Below are 17570 nucleotides of genomic sequence, written 5' to 3'. Positions count from 1 at the left end.
CATTTTTTCTTACTTGTCTGTCTATTGTTCAAAGCATTATCTCTAATAAAGGATGCCTTCATAAAATTCTGATTTCCCAACTGCCTATAGAACATTTTTTTTGTAGAGCTTGGTACAACAGCAGCTCTACGTCATTGTTTGTATATTGTTACACATATTATTTCTAAAGTATAATTCTGTTTTTTCCAGATCTCTAAAGTTCAATTCTGGTTTCCTAGCTGCTTATAGAGCAAGTTCTGTGTGAGCATGCGGAATCAGTTCTACGATGTCCAGATTTAATTTTCCTTTCTTTTTTTAGTGAATAGTGGGTTACAACTATAGAACATATACACTAAATATTGTATGAATCTCATAAAAAGGAAAAAAGGCAAAATGAATTTTATTTTGGTACATATGGAGTATTATGTTGCTTCGGCACAAATATAGCATCTAGCTCCATTTGTAGACTGAAATGTTCTACTACTAAATACAATTATCTCTTTCGATACTTCTACCACTTCCATATGTATACATCTATCTATACTATTGTTCCTACATATATAAAAAACACTTTTTAACATTCTAATAAACGAATTGAAGACTCGCGCAGGCGCGAGCCAGTCACTAGTATATCAATAAATTTGCACCTATAGATGCTACAAGAAACGTTTAAAGTAATACTACAAGGTGTTAAACTAATTTTGTGCACATTAAATATTTATTGGTTATTATTATTGTTATTGCCCCATTTTGAGTCTAATCTTAGGTCGCTAACATAGAGCATCTCCAACACGAGTTCCAAATGAAGTTATATTTTAAAATATATAATCTTAATATCAAAAACCTACTCCAACAAGGGTTCTATTTAACAAAACAATCATCAAATAATCATAGGTCTCGACCTCTTATGTTCTAAATATAGAACCTATATAGTAGAGCTCTATCCTCGTTTTGTACATTATTTTTACCATTTAATTTTTTAAATAGCATGATATATTTCCTAATAACATGATATAGAACTCAAATGTTGGAGCTGCAATTGTTTATATGGTTCTAAACCCAAGATCCTATTTTAACCTTTTATGACTTAAACATACGGGAAAAAAATTCTATACAGACTGGATGTAAACTTGTAGATCTACAGTCGGTCCTAGATTAACGACACGTAACACTTGCACAGATCTTAAAGCATGCTGCCTAAGTCCTGTCCAGCCTAATCGTACGGTACGGCTACGGCTTATCGTTGCGGTTACTCGCTTCGGCTCTATATCTAGTTGAAATTTTTGCAGAATTTAATCTCAACAAACTCCATATATATTTCAGACAAATGCCATACAATTTTATATCATCATTACATTGTATCTTGTACAGAATATTTTATAAATGATCAGTCATTTACATTGTATCTTGTACAAACGCCAAACAATTTTATATCATCATTACGGTGTATCTTGTTCAAACGCCATACATGCTTCAGCCTGCTTTAACCTTTACCAGGCTTCCGATCCACAACTACAAGTTTATTATCATCATCTGATGAATTCCAGCTTCACCGTATATGAGTGATTATCATCTATATGAAATCTAGCTTCACAGATGGGTTCTCTGGGCGATTGTAACTCAAAAATCCTATTCAATCCTTCAGTAATGCTGCATGTAATGCATCTCAATGGTTCCGATGGACTAAAGCCCAAACTAGCATAATCATCTTGAATTGGAATTACCTGAAAAGAATGCAAGTACATACAAGTTTCCTGAATCATCAGTGTGAAGTCAATAGTGAAGCATTGAACTAAAACACGAGTTCCCCAAATCAGTATATATGGAGCAGTTCTTCTTAACCAAAAGAACCTTGGAGCGGCGGCTCGAAGCTGTGTGGGGATAGGTTAGGGATACGTCTCTGGCAGGCAGGGATGTGATCGATGGTACCGAATTTTTTGTTTTTGAGTCCTTTTTGTGTTAAAAATTTCTAATTAGACCCCCAGAAAACTTAAATGCAATTTTGGACCCATTTCTCGGCGCCATGAGCTATGGCGCCGAGTTTACACATCTCGGCGCCATAGATCTTGGCGCCGAGCTACCTGCCGCGCTGTCATCCACGAGCTGACGCGGCGTCGACGTGGCACCGAGCTCGGCGCCAAGATCTATGGCGCCGAGCTCGAATATATAACCATAAAGCTTGTCTAGCTCAGTTGGCAGAGCGCAAGGCTCTTAACCTTAAGGTCGTGGGTTTGAGCCCCACCGTGAACATATTTTTTTTGTCTTTGTCACTGATTTGTTTTTTATTGTCCAGATTTTTTTGTTTATGCCGCTGATTTGTCCGTGCGTTCAATATTTTTGGTACCGTCTCTTAACCGAACACTATATAAGATAAAAATAAATCCAACTACCGCTAATTTTCACTGTACCGTCTCAAATCTGTGATTGTTTTACACCAGTGGCGCCGAGAGGTGGAAATCCTCATTCTCAGCACCGTAATATTCATCTTTATTTTCCTTCCTGCTTTGTACATAAAAGATGCTTTCTTTTCCTTTCTGCTTTCTATAAAAGCGCGTCCTCAATAGTCTTTATCGGGTCCACTCTCGCTAAATACTCAGCCATTTAAGTGAAAATCACTTCCTACATATCTTTTCATCTCCTCCGACAATTTCTATATATTTCGCATGCACTCTGGAGAGCCACTCTCACTCTTTTATTTTCTAGTGGGGAACTCCGAATAGAGTGTATGATGATCAATAGTTAGAAATCTAACTGAATATGTAGTGACACACAGAAGGATCGGATGTGAATAGTTTTTTTTGAAACTGCTCTAAACAGCATGCACACCATTTTTTTTGTTCTATCCGGCTTATGCTGAATTTAAACTTGTCTCTATACTTGTACTGGAATCACCGTAATTATTCTAATCTAGCTAGTATATAGGTAAATTACCGATGTAACTCAAATTTTAAATGCGGAGAAGGAACATTTCACACCAATTTCTGCAAAAAAAAAGATTGTATTTCCATATGGTTTGCTCTTCGGAAGCACGCATGTCACTAGCTACAATGAAAAAGGAGCATTATGTAAAGCGTCTGCCATTAGCTTTCGAGGCAGCACGATGTATGTCATGTGTACCCATGCATCCACCGGTGTAAAACAATCACAGATTTGAGACGGTACAGTGAAAAATATTGAACGCACGGACAAATCAGCGGCATAAACGAAAAATCTGGACAATAAAAAAACAAATCAGGGACAAAGACAAAAAAATATGTTCACGGTGGGGCTCGAACCCATGAGCTTAAGGTTAAGAGCCTTGCACTCTGCCAACTGAGCTAGACAAGCTTTGTGGTTATATATTCGAGCTCGGCGCCATAGATCTTGGCGCCGAGCTCGGTGCCACGTCGACGCCGCGTCAGCTCGTGGACGACAGCGCGGCAGGTAGCTCGGCGCCAAGATCTATGGCGCCGAGATGTGTAAACTCGGCGCCATAGCTCATGGCGCCGAGAAATGGGTCCAAAATTGCATTTAAGTTTTCTGGGGGTCTAATTGGAAATTTTTAACACAAAAAGGACTCAAAAACAAAAAATTCGGTCGATGGTACACCCAACGGACAACAGATGGGGTTGAGTAGCGAGGCAACAACATGGAAATATGGAATGGAATCAGAGACGACTGAGGAGATGGAATCGGCAGCAACGGCCGCAGCAGGAGATGGAAACAGCGACGACCGTGCCGCTATGTCCTCGGTAGCAACGACAACGGCGAGCAGGGATGGATCAGTCGGGGTCGCAGTGTGTCCTCGGCGGCAATGGCGATGACAAGAGATGGAATCGGCGGCAACAACGGCGGCCCGCGGTGGCGAGCAGGAAGTAGCCGAAGCGAAGTAGCTGCAACGATGAGCTAGACAGAACGGGAGCCGTACGACTAGGCTGAGCCGGAGCTAAGCAACCAACAAACTTTAAGATATGTGCAAATGTACGTGTCGTCAATCCAGGACCGGCTGCAAAGCTCCCGCTTTACATCCGGTCTGTATACAATTTTTACCCAACATACGAGCAAAGAGAGAGAGTGGCGCGAACGGTACTGAGATCGCGCGCGAGTTGTGCGCGCGTTTTGCCTCGGAGCTGGCCGGCAGGGCACGAAGGACGCAGCAGCGCGGCCACCAGCCGGGACACCGCCACCAACCACGGCGCACGCACGCACGCCGGCTGGTGCGCACCGAGGCAGACAGCTGAGTCGCGGACGCACTGCAGTGCTGCACTGCACAGTAGTAGTGGAAAGCCAGTCCACGGAGACGGAGATGGGGAAGGAGAAGGAAGGCGAAGGACACGGCACATGCGTCGCGGCTTGTTTTACCACGGGGAACGGGAACTACACGAGTTCGCGCGGGGCCAGTTTGCCACCGCGGCCCTCTCGTGTCGGGTGATGCCAGTGCCACCGGCCCACGATGCACCTGTCCGCCCCGCGCAAACTCTGGATGTTTTGGTAAACAGTTACGAAATTTATCGGACAATTCAGTAGACGAGTTGAACTAGTTCTGAGCCCGGACACTACCAAACGAAGTCACCGAATTTACGACGAGATGGTCCGTTGTATTTGTCTGCACACACACAAAAAAAAATGCATGTGGCTGACTCATCGGCGCGGCCGGTACGAGGAGGCCATGACTTGGAAGCGCTGAAGCCGCTACAGAGACGTGTACAGTCTCTGACTGTGCTGACTTAGGGATGATCTTTGGTCTTTGGCTACGTGCGACGCGCCTGCCATTAGCTAGGTTAGGCCGCTCGCGTTCGACGCTAGCTACAGCCTACAGCATGCGAGCTAGAAATTTATAGTCATTATATTTTATTATTCCACTAAGTTAGTCTATGTCAGTCCATCTCCATCTGGACCGAAATGCAGTCCATCTCCGATGTACAAATTAAAGCAGAAGAATCTTGTGATGGGATCGAAGCGACGCGCACCGATGTACGTGGGCGTGGTTCAGATCATCAACAGACACGGTAATCTAACAAAACAGGGACGGCGAAAGCACGTCCACCGAACGCCCGAGCCCGACCCGAGATCCATGCGTGGTGCACTGCACACTAGCTGGCTGGCTGTTGCCGGTTGGGACAAGTAGAAATTCAACAAAGTAGAGGCTGCCTTTACACCTCCTTTTTCTTCCGTGTCTGATCCCGGCCGATTGCTTTCTTCATTTTTTTTTGTGTTGGATTGGAATGTTGTTCTCAGCCCTTTGCCCAAGTGCAACACGGATCACCGCCCACGTCTCCACACCGACGGCAAGCACTCTCGGAGGCAAACGACAGTCGGTGGCGCGGCGAATAAAGCATCCGCGACACGTCCAGGGCACGGAACGCATCCGTTCCATATTATTACAGTACTCCCTCCATTTCTTTTGAGTTGTCGTTGGATAGTTAAATTTTACATTATCCAACGACAATTAAAATGAAACGGAGGGAGTACGTCACAGTAGAATCTTTTTTTTTTGTTTATCCGGCCGGCTCGCCAACCACATGAAGACCGGATTTTTCTGCTAGAACAGGGTTTCCAACTTTTTGATACATTACCAAAATTCACGAAACTGGACCGAGATTCCGTTAGAAAATTTTCAGAGGTTTCAGTTTGAACAAGAAGGACTAGTTTAGGAACCACATTTTTCCAAGAGATTTTCATTTTCCCAAGTGAAATTAGTTTATTTTCTTTTAGAAAAATAGTAAACTCTAGAAAAAATAGAGTTTCCAAACTAGGTCTAAGTGTGGGTTTTTTTATATAAAAAAACGTTGTAGTTCTAAATAGAAATATGAACATGTCTTGTGACTACACATTCGTTAAGAAAGGAAAAACATGTAACGTAAAAGCATAGGAGACATGAGACCGCGGTTACAAGCAGCAGGTTTAAACAGTTTGATTTTTTTAAAAAAAGGTTTCGGTAAACGAAAACTGAACCAAAAATCTCGCCGGATTTCAAATTACTTGACTGGGATGAATTTTCAAATTTGGGAATCAAAATTCGGATTTCTCAGAACAAAAAAACTATGTCCTTTCAGCGAAATTCATTTTTTACTTAAAAATATTAATTAAAAAACCAAAATTCTGATCATATTCCTCTCAGAAAAAATATAGTTTTTTTTTTCAAATCTATAAAAGTTAAAACGAAATTTACTGAAACCGGAGCGAAAAAAAACTTTTCTCGGTCTTCACCGAAAACGAAAAAAAACACCGAGGAATTTAGCGGAGAAATTTAGCCCCTGAGGGCTGATTTGGTGATCGGGAATCCCGAGGGGATCCATGGGGAAAAATTTCCTTGCTATTCAAAATTGAATTGCGAGGGGATTTCTCCCCATGGATCTCCTCGGGATCCCCGATCACCAAATCAGTTCTGATTGTACGACACTTGTATTAATGCCACCTACAAAACTCGGCGTTCAGTAAAACAGTGCGGGCTAGTTTGGAAACCACAATTTCCCAAGAGGTTTCTATTTTTCAATGGGAAAATAAACTAATTTCTCTTGGTAAAATAGAAATCTTATGAGAAATTGAGGTTCCCAAGCTAGCTCTACGAGTGCGTGTGCACGAAAAAAACAGTGGCACAGCTACAAATAAATGGCCACGGTACAGGCTCCACACGCATGCACATGTGCAGCTAGGTCTCCCCGTGAGGCCGTGGCACAGGGCGTGCGGTCCAATGGAACACGTTGGCTACACTGCTCGCTTTAAATGGCAACACTATTTAGTTGAATCAAGGACGATCTGATTGAAAAATGAAAAAAAGGCTTTAAACTCAAGAGGAATGCAATGCACTATCCTCCGATGTTCAGTACGTACGTACGTACGTGTAATTCTTCGGATCGATTTTCAGTCATTTTCTCACATTAATTAACATGTGTGTTTTTACTACTGCTGTGAAAATGTGAGCAAGGGCCTCAGGTCTGGCACACATGCATCGTACACACAGATAAACTACAAACACACTTCCAGTATAAAACCTATCTAAATGTCTACCTACACAACTCGCTCACATAAATTCTCTAAAATTTAGTGTAGAGGAGGCTTTAGAAGATATACACATGCTCAAGTCCTTTTCGTTGGTAACCATATTCCCCTCCTCCAAGCAACCCTATTTAATTCCGACCCCGGTTGCGACGTCTACGTTAACAACGACTCGAGAGAACTGCAAGCTACACCGAACTAATGACCGTACCACACTACAGGCTAATGTCCTGTGTTTATAGGACAGGCAAGTCGTTGACAAATAAAATAATAGTGCTGTCCTGCCACCATTTTCTTAGTGTTTTTTTTGCTCGCGGCGATGTAAATGTTTAGGCGAGACGGAGAATGGAAGTCTCGGAGGAGACGGGAAACCGAAGCCGGCGTGTGCTACCCTGTGCGCCGGTGGCCCGCGTCTTTGACCCCTCACGTCAGCTTCGCAGCCAGATCGTTCCAAAAGGCGGGCCACATCCCCACGTAACTCGGCGGCGCCCTCCCTGGCCCGAAGCCCCGAACCAAGGTCCCTGAGGATTCACCCGCAGCTATATAAAAATGTTCTTTCACTTGGCTCCCTCGTCGTGTCCGTGGCAACGCAGACACTGCCGCCGCTCCCAGAGTTTACTCTCTACTCCTACTCTGCTCTCTCTCTCTCTCTCTCTCTCTCTCTCTCTCTCTCTCTCTCTCTCTCTCATGGCGTACTCCTCGAGCTGCGGGACGAAACCCTAATGGAGAACCGGAGCCGCCGCCACGCCCCCGCGCCGCAGCGAGCTCCGTCTCAAGGTAAGCGCCGTTCCGCACCCCCCGCCTCTCTCTCTCTCTCTCTCTCTCTCTCTCTCTCTCTCCCGTAGGAAACCGACAGATCTTACTCCATTCCCCACCGCCCCCTCGGGACCCCTCTGATCTGCTCGTTCACCGCTCCACCTCCCCTAAAACTTTGGCTCCGCGTCGCGCAACTCCGTGCAGGATAACGCCAGTGCTTGCCGATCCGGTGGGAGAAAGCGGGAGCGCGGAGCGGCCTCGCCGCCCCCGCCATGGGGAGTGATCTCAAGGAGATGAAGTACAGGCGGAGGATCGGGGCGGAGGAGCGGCCGCAATGCAGCGACCGGAGGGGCGGCGCGGGCTGGGCCGCGCTGCAGCAGGACCCCGTCGAGCTGCTGCGCAAGCTGGACGAGCTGAGGGACCAGATCGCGCGCTCCTGCAACGTCGTCGCCCAGCGGCGGGAGCCCCGCAGGGCCAGCCGCCGCGCGGTCTCCATGCTCCCCGCCGAGCATCTGGAGGAGCCACCGCCTCTGCCGGGGTACCACCGCTCCCGCCATGGCGGGCGGTTTGGGCCGGGCTTGCCGCCTCCAGGCCCATACGCACCGCCGCGCCCTGAACATGGGGAAAGGTATGTGAGGCAGTCTAGCGGGCACTACCGCCAGTACCCTGGGAGGCAGTGGGAGAACGGTGGGATGGGGCCTGGGAGCTTCCATCACTACGGGTGTGCCTGTCCACACTGTCTGCATGGGCAGAGGACTTCGCCGCAAGAGGAGAACATCCCGATGGCGAGGTACTTCGCCAGGCAGCATGAATCGTACCGGTTCGAGAGGTCACCATCTGTTTCATCCGATTATGATCGGAGGTCTGTGGCGTCATCACTTTACTCGCACCGGTCTGTATCGAAGAGGAGAGCAGAGTACTTCAGGAAGAAGGCGGAACATATCTGCCGTCCAGTGGATGGTGCTGCACCTTTCTCTGTGTGCAGTTCATGTTATAAACTACTGCAGATGCCTACAGAAAAATGCATAGGGCGGAAGCAGAACCGATTTCAATGCGGGTCTTGTTGTCAGATAGTTAGTCTGAAGCATGATGAAGAAAATGGTATTCCCTTTGCACCGTCATTATCCTTATATGCGCCTGAAACAGAGCAAAGCTCAAGTGACCAGATGAGGCGAGATACTGTCCATCAACATCATGAGGATTTTAATTCTATGTTCTACAATTCAAATGATCATAGCAACATGCAAAACAACATGGATTCCACTGATGATAATTCACTTTCTTCGACCATGAGTAATGACAGGATTGGCAAAGATTGTGGTTCAACTAGAAGCATTCAGTCAAAAGCTGAGGATCTCCCTTTCTCTCCAAGTAGGTCTGTAGACAATGGAAGCCCAAAGGATATATTGTGCGAGAGGGACACAGACTGCAAGGTGGAGCCTTCTGTAGGTGGTCCAGTTAGCCCACGGTCTCCAGCTTTAGAGGACAAACTTGTTGACCCATTGTGTGCCCAAGAAAAATGTAACGACGAGGATGATCAAGGCATGGCCATGGCTTACAAATCAGACCTAACTTGCAAAGGAGAATATGATGTTAATGATCAGTATGATGGGGGCATTAGTACAAGAAGCAAACAGGAGAGCAATGAAGATGACAAAGATGCCACTGAAGATGAAATCTCATGCAGAAGTTATGAACAGAAGAGCAAGGAAGATAACTCATGCAACATTGAAGATAGTAGCAAAACATATGAGCAGAATAGTGGAGAAGATGACACTAGTAGTCTAGTAAATGGAAGTGAAAAGTACCAGTGTATGAATATTAAAGATGAAGATAGCAGCCCCGGAGGCGAGGACACATGCAATAAATATGAGTCAAAGGTAAAAAGAGATGAAAATTATGTTCTTGGAGCTGAGAGCATTAGAAAAAACTGTGATGAAAATAATGCAGATGTCATGGAAACTGGAAGCATAAGTGAGAGACATGATGGGCTGAAAATCGAAGAAGATAATGAGAAATTGCAGCAGCCATTTATTGAAGATGCCAATTCTCAAACAGGGAGTGGTTCATCAGTTAATGAGCGGACAAATTCTGGGTTTTCTCGTGGTTCATCAGAGGCTGGGTTGGATGAAGATCAGTCCTCTACCGGTAAGAGTGGGGATTCATCATTTTTTGCTGGTTTTCTGAAGAAGGGTTTTAAGGACCTTTCTTTATTAAATAAGTCCATGGACAATGTTAAGGTTTCAATTAATGGTCATCCAATCTCTGAAAAAGCCCTTAAGAAGGCAGAGAAGAAAGCTGGTCCTGTTGACCCAGGTACATATTGGTAAGTGTTTCTGTAGTATTTTATTGATTTACAGTTCACATCACATGCACTAGTTTATTCTATTCTTTGGTACATAGTGAGGAGAAGCAAAAGACATGAGGACTCATGGACATGAGAAGGAGATATTATCAAATTTTAGTTTGTCTCCAAGAGTTCTAAACTTAATTCCCCTAAATCCTCATATAGGTTACATGCTAACAAAAAATTTTACCTATATATTTCACTCCTGTAGCAGTTACCTTATCCCAAATAACATATAGGGTGGACAACATTACATCCCAAATTTGAGAGGGAGTGAGGATAGTTTAGGATACCGCTAAATATTTGATGTTGAATAGGGAAACTGTTTGAGGGTGACTTTTCTTACATAAACCTTAATTTTGGTTCTAAGAGGATGGATAGGGGAACTCTAGGAGATGCTCTAAGACTAGCAGCTCCGTGGGATTCTTTCCCAAGCTAATAGTACATGATTTGTTTCTATTTCTGTGTGTGGATGTGCCTGATCTTGATTCAACTTTCTAAAACAACAAGCTGAGTGTAGCAACTGGTGTCATTATCATTACCTCCTGCAATGCAATTATGTAGTCAGGATAATTCTTTGACCTGTTAACAGTTATCTAGTGGAAATTATATTTGCCAGTAGTTATATAGTATTTTAAATATATTCTGTGCAGCTGTGTATGTGTGTTGAGCTTCTTACCTTTAGGTTGCATCGACTGTGACACAGTTCACTTGACTGTTGAATGGATGTTTACCTGTAGCTTCTTTTAATATGCTTTTTTAGCTTTTCTAGAGAATTATTTTGGCATGGATAATCAGGGTTATTAAAACGATAAAATGTTGAAACGCTCATGGGTGAAGTTTTGGCTTTTAAACGTTTAAACGAAGTTTAAACATAGTTTTAAACAACGTAGGAAAAATACCAATATATCATAATTTCAGACAATAACATGAAGTTAAATACCAAAACAGAGAGGTTAGTAGCTTACCAAAACAGAGGCTGAGAGGACGAGATGAGTCGGTTGCTGGGTGGGTGCTTGCCACCTGCTGCTAGTAAACAGAGGCGTGGAGAGAGAGGGAAGCGCGGATGGCTCACGGCACGGAGAGAGGCTGCACACGCCGTGGAAGGAGGGCACACTCGGCGCATAGGGAGAGGGCACACAAGGTGCAGCAGACAACAGCAGCAACACCTTCAGGCGGCGGCGACGATAGAGAGCAGCGTAGTGTGCTACTAGCCATTGAGCTTCAGGGTAGGGGAGTAGGGCAAGCGTTTGAAGACTAAGCTGGATTGGACCCAAAAGTAACTAACAGACTGGGCCCAAAAGTAGCTAATGGTCTAAAACACATGAAACTGCGGTTTACAGTTTAGAATGCCAAAACGGGGTTTCAACCTCTAATTAGTTGAAACGTCGTTTAAATGTAGTTTTAATAACACTGGATAATGAAATGCATTGGTTGTATATCAATCTGACACACTATGGAACCCCAATAATATGCACTGCTGTATAATTAGGTTCTGTTACTGCATTTTGAGATTCCTTTTGTTTGAAGAAATGCTAAATTTGACATCTCTCTTTTGTTGACAACTTAGGTACGACTACCATGCTGGTTTTTGGGGTGTCATGGGACGGGAATGTATTGGCATTGTCCCTGTAAGATGAATTCTTTCTACATAAAGATGTTTTACTGCTCTTATTTATTATTCTCATAAATACTCTTGTTGTTTTACAGCCATTTATTAGAGAATTTAATTATCCGATGGCCAAAAATTGTGCCGGTGGGGATACAGGTGTTTTTGTCAATGGCAGAGAACTGCATCAAAGAGATTTAGATTTACTTGTAGGAAGAGGACTACCACGGACATCTGGCATGTCATATTCTATTGAGATGTCAGGCAATGTAATCGATGAAGCAACTGGGAAAAAACTGCGCAGTCTTGGAAAACTTGCTCCTACGTAAGTTTCTTTACATTTTATGCATGCTGTTTCAAAAATTATGTTCTAATTTTGGTGTTGCACTCTAACCTAGAATTGTCAGATCTAGTAACAAGCTCCCAATGTTACCCTTCCATAAGCTTCCATGTTCAATACTTCAATCTCCATTTCAACATCGCTAGAAAAACAATCCACTTAACCTATCCTTCCAGTCTTCGACCGCCCTTAAAACAATTCTTTGCAGGTTAGAATTGTTGGACCACAAAGGGCATGCTGATTCATATTTAAACCATGCCCCCCCCCCTTCCTCAAAAAACAACCAATGTAGATGTGAAATATCGAATTTACAAATTACCAAAGTCGACACAACAAGTGAAATATCAAATCAACTGTAGATGTGCATCTGCCCTACTTTGCCAATTTTCACGCAAGTGGCCTGTTCTTCAAAGCCAATATCTTTCTATCTCTATTAGTCTATTGGTCTAGCATCTGTGCGCCATGTAGCTGTGACCAGCCCAGGACCATGAAGCGGTTGTGCCATCATTTTTCTGAGGGCATGCATCTTACTATTTAACTTCCGGCGCATTCATGCTTTTCTAGGTTTGGTTATTACAATATGGTCACCTACTTGTTATTGAATAGGATTGAGAAGTTGAAGCGTGGTTTTGGCATGCACGTCCCTGAAGAGTTCAGATAAGCTGGTTCTAGTGCTGAATATTGGCTTTGCCAATTATCCACTCCACAAGGCTGACCATGGGGTGCCAAACCAACGATTTCTGCGATTGTGATGTTAAATCCTGCGATTGTGATAAATCGCAGGTTTCTCTGAATTGGACTGGGGCTCTGCGAGCCAAGATAATGTGGTCCAGTGACTTAACCACCGATTATAGTATCCCTCCTGCTAATTTCATCACTTCAATGGAAGCGACGTTTGCTAGTGACTCTAGCCTGCCAGGCAGTTCTTAACTTCACTGCTCTGCCTGTACATGTTATATTCCTCAAATGTGTCGTCTTTATCAGTACATTGCCCCATCACAGGCACAGACATACTGTTAGATGTATGAGCAATTGTCGGCTTGTAATTTATTGGTAGAGCTATGCTTCCCCTAACATTTATATGTATATATGTGCTCATGATTCTTGAAACTCTGGCCGATATGATTGGCTTTCGGCTCTCCTGAACCCTGTTAGAGTCCCATTTTGAAGCCTGAAACGCCCCTGGCCACCATACTGTATTGTGTATCCAAGCCTGATGGAGTGATGGGCACAGTCTTCGAAACCACGAATGTGTCACTTTCGCTTCACAGGTGACTGACGTTTAGTTGCTGTTGACTCGGCGACAATACAGCTATGCCAGTACACTGGTGTCAGGTGATAATTGCTTCTGGTTTCGGATGCTGGAGTTGGAGCTATCTGCTGTACTTGCACTGATTGAGTCGGGCTTATCTTTCTAACTCTCCTGATAAGCCTCTGTCCCCCCACGAAGATACCTGTCCTTCCTGTGAAGCAGCCAGCGTTGCTGGAGGGGGATTTTTCTTTTGTAGGAATACTCGGCCTCAGTTCCGACGCAGTTCCAACGCAGACCAGCGATCTCACCTTGCAGCGCCTCATTCGATAGGTACGCCAAGATATGCAGGATACGCCAAGATATGCAGGATACTTTCACGAACAAAGTTGTGCATGACATTTCCACGGATGAATCAACAGCGGCGTGCAGCGGTTTTTGTTTAAGGCGTCACAACTTATCTAACTTTTCTGTCTAAAGTTAGTTCTTCAATTTAAATGACTAACCTCAGACAAGTTATGACGTCTTAGGCATGAAACTCAACAGCCTGTTCATCCAACAAAACACACACACGACACGAGCCACACTCCGTACGCCCACGATCAGAGGACAAAACATCAAAGGATGCCGACAAAAGGGAGACATCAAAGGATGCTGACAAAAGGCATACCATGTCTCCTGTGAAATAACTAGCTGACTGAAACCACTGTCATACATGATTCGTGGATTGGGGGGACAATACGACACTACAAGGTTTTTGGCACCAAACTCAACTCCACATGTATGGTTAGTGTCCGTGGTCCATGGGTTGAAATAGACCATGACAGTGTTAGAGTACACAAACGTTGTTTAGAGACAAAGAAGACGAGAGAGACTAGGTTCAGGCTCGATGACGGCCGTGGAGTCGGTGGTGCTGGGTATAGATCAATGGCAGACCCAAGAAGTTTAGAGAGCTCAAGCACAAGATGTCCACCTTCTACTTCTTCACCGACGGTATCATGGAGCTCTTGGGTGTTGTGGCGCTCTTCCCGCGCTCCTGGCGTCTACTCTACGTCATGGCTCCCCTCACTCCATCGCTCGCCTTAGCCGTTGTTGTTGTGCCATTCGTCTTCCAGTCGCTGAGTTGGTACCTCGTGCGCCTCTGTCTCGATGACGCCTTATGGGTCATCAGCGCCATCGTGACCACTAACAATAGGTCCACCCTGAGGATCTCATGCCCTAGCTCGACGACGAGGACGAGGATGATAATGGGGGCTCGAGCTCGACGACGAGGACAATGATGATGGTGGATGCACCTCATGCTCTTCGTGCTAACCAATAGTGAGCCCAGACACATGTCGAGGGCAATCGAGCTCTGGCTCCACCGCTAGGCGGAAAGATCTAGAAGATATAAGTGTAAGGAAAATGGACGCTGACCCATTTGACTAAGTGATTTTGGTGTTTGATGATCAACATAACCTATAGACTAATGGTTTTGCAAGTGTTTGTGTTTTGTAGTTCACGAGATGTGAAGTAGATTGGACTAAGGCACTGAGGTTGCAACACCTCAAAGAAGATACTTAAAGACTCATATAATACCAAGTCTTAAGCAAAGTCCAAGACACAAGCCAAGAATCAAGCCCAAGCAAAGAAGTTTGAAGAAATCAAGGATGGGCTGAAATCGGGTGCATCAGACCACTTGGTGGTGCACTAGACCAATGCACCAAGCCACTTTGCCAGAGAGCCCTTCTCGGGTATTTGGCAAACTGGCGCATAGGACCGTGCTAGTGTGCACCAGACCGATTGCGCAAAGGCGATGTTTTTCAGACACTTGGTCTGCTGGTGCACCAAACTGTGCAGGTGTGCACCGGACCAGTTTCAACGGTCGGCACCGGACCTGTGCGACACTATAGAGAATCTGGTAGAGTTCCAATGGCTAGCTGACGTGGAGGCACCGGGTTTCGGTGCAACACAGAGAGAGTTGCTTTGTCCAACGACTACATTTGGGGTTGGGCATTATATATATATATATATATATATATATATATATATATATATATATATATATATATATATATATATATATATATGCACGCCTAGCCGACCATTTGAAGGTGTGGAGAGCTGAGCAACTTTACTATTGAAGTGATACACATATCCATTGCTCCATATACCCAAGTGCTTAATAGAATCACTCGGTGATTAGCGTAGGTGCTTTACGAAGCGCTTAGGTTAATTAGACCGTTTTAGTGCTTGCTCTAGGTTTGTTCCTAGTTGATTGAGTGAGGTTAGAAAACCCAGAAACCACTCAGCTCTTGCATGAGTCGTTGTATTTGTACCAAGTGTGGCGAGTCTTGTGAGACCACCCCAACTATGTTGTGGTGTGGTTGCCACCGTGTACCGGAGGAAACAAGGCCCACAACGTTTCGACCGGAAGCTCGATAATGAAGACGGTGGGGAGCGTCCAAGAGGAGGTAAGAAGCGGAGCACCACTTAAGCATGGAGAAGGTCCACGGCTCTCTATGGAGTTATCTGTCTGAGGTGCTTGGCCCTCGCGTGGGCTTCCCTTTGCGTAGGGGCACTAACGAGGATTAGTCAAAACCTTGCGGTTCTAGATACCTCAGTAAAAATATTGGTGCACCGCGGGAGTTTGCTTTCTGTACCTTTGCCTTTAAGCTTCCGCATTTACATTGACTACTTAAGTTATAATCTTTACTATTCTTAGTTTAGAATATAGGACTAGAACTTAGGTTGTATGACTCCTTTTGCAGTAGAGATAACAACAGTTAGACAAAACCTAGTCTATACATTTTTGCTTAGTTATTTGCATAGGTTTTGTTTAGGAGAATTATTTGTGGTCTAGATTAGTGAGAAAGATAGAAGTCCTAGTTCACCCCTTCCTAAGCGTTCGTGTTCCTTTCATTTGGTATCAGAGCCTGGTTTGGCTCATTTGGATCATTTTAGCTTAACTGTTAATCGGGCCGACACTTTTTAGAGAAGATGTATGGATACCCATAGACCACCTTATTTTGACAGCACTAACTTCTCCGATTATAGTGCTAGAATTGTTTACTACCTAGAAGCAGTTAATCTAGGTGTTTGGAGGGTCACTAACGATGGGATGAGACATATTAAAAAACTCCATTATGTCATCCATGAGTGATGGAATTGAATTTCATTTAAATGTCTTGCCGGTTTAATTCTCTTAGCACAAATGTATTTGATGATGTATTTACTCTCAAAAGTGCTAATGAGATATGAATAAAGCTTCATGATAATAATTATTTATCAAGTGATGATGAAGCTTCGACAACGGATGCAAGTTCTCTTCGTCACTATCTTCTCACAAATGTCTTATGGCGAGAGGTAAATCACATGACCCATCCTCTAGTGATGATGATAGCAATGATGATGATGATGATGAGGATAAACCTTCTATCGATGAACTTGTTCATGCCATTAAATTATTTAAGGATGTTTGCACTAAACAAAAAGCTCAATTAAAATTGCTCAAATCTAAGTTGCTTAGCTTAAGAATTTGCTAGAAAAAATTGAAACTTTTGCAAATTTAAATGTTGAGCTAACAACTAAAATTGAGAAATTGGAAACTAATGCTCCATCCTCAACTACCGATGAAAGTTTGATTAAAAAGAATCAAAAACTAAAATCGAAGCTAGATTTCTCTCTTGAGGCTTATGAAAGTTTGCTTGAAAAAATGAAAAATTTGTGTATTCATAACAATGAGCTAACTAGCAAGTTAGAAAACATCGATAACACCACAGAAGCGCCTAAAATTGATATCACCGAGATTATTAAAAAGGATGCTTCTACTTCTTGCTTAGGTTTAATTCATATTAATCCTAACCCTTGCAAACAAGTCTTGGTAGAGAGTATTATTATAGAATCATGCTCTGACAAGATTGCTAGGGAAAATGAAGAATTAAGGCAAGAAGTGGCTCGTCTTGGTAAGGCATTATATGACAAGAAAGGCAAAGCCAAACAAACCCAACCTACTCAGGATAACACCACTGTGGGAGTGAACAAGCCTGTGGAGGGTGAAACCGTGGTTTGTTGGCTATATCGTAAAGAAGGGCATAAGTCTTACCAATGTAAGGCGAAAACTAGGGGAGACAAGAAAAAAAGCCAACAAGCAAGATCTTCAACACCTATACCAACAAGGTGGACAAGAAGGCTGCTACCCTATACTTAATCAAGAAAAAGAAGAATGGAAAAGTGATAGCCATCAAAGCCAACAAGCAATCCAACAAGGGAAAGGGAGCCAAACGAATCTAGGTGCTAAAAGAGATTATTTCAACTATGAAAAGCTCCAAGA

At 43.8% G+C, this 17570-nt stretch overlaps 1 protein-coding gene across 2 annotated transcripts; it reads left to right on the top strand.

The window, feature by feature from the left end:
* Nucleotides 1-7456: 7456 nt before the first annotated feature.
* Nucleotides 7457-13150, top strand: LOC103636078 (Extra-large G-protein-like). 2 transcript variants are annotated; one of them, XM_008658433.4, is made up of 5 exons: nucleotides 7457-7734; nucleotides 7918-10039; nucleotides 11631-11691; nucleotides 11771-11994; nucleotides 12616-13150. In XM_008658433.4, the coding sequence occupies exons 2-5, from the start codon at nucleotides 7986-7988 to the stop codon at nucleotides 12668-12670; spliced, it is 2394 nt and encodes a 797-aa protein (XP_008656655.1). In that variant the 5' UTR covers nucleotides 7457-7734; nucleotides 7918-7985; the 3' UTR covers nucleotides 12671-13150. The 2 variants fall into 2 exon arrangements, 1 of the variants encoding a protein (XP_008656655.1); XR_557788.4 differs by having other exon boundaries at nucleotides 7489-7734; nucleotides 7918-10029; nucleotides 12616-13149.
* The last annotated feature ends 4420 nt before the right edge of the window (nucleotides 13151-17570 follow it).

Source organism: Zea mays, chromosome 8 (assembly GCF_902167145.1).
Source record: "Zea mays cultivar B73 chromosome 8, Zm-B73-REFERENCE-NAM-5.0, whole genome shotgun sequence".
NCBI lineage: Eukaryota > Viridiplantae > Streptophyta > Magnoliopsida > Poales > Poaceae > Zea > Zea mays.
The sequence above is the reverse complement of the archived record's forward strand: the minus strand, read 5'-3'. Positions and strand labels throughout refer to the sequence as shown.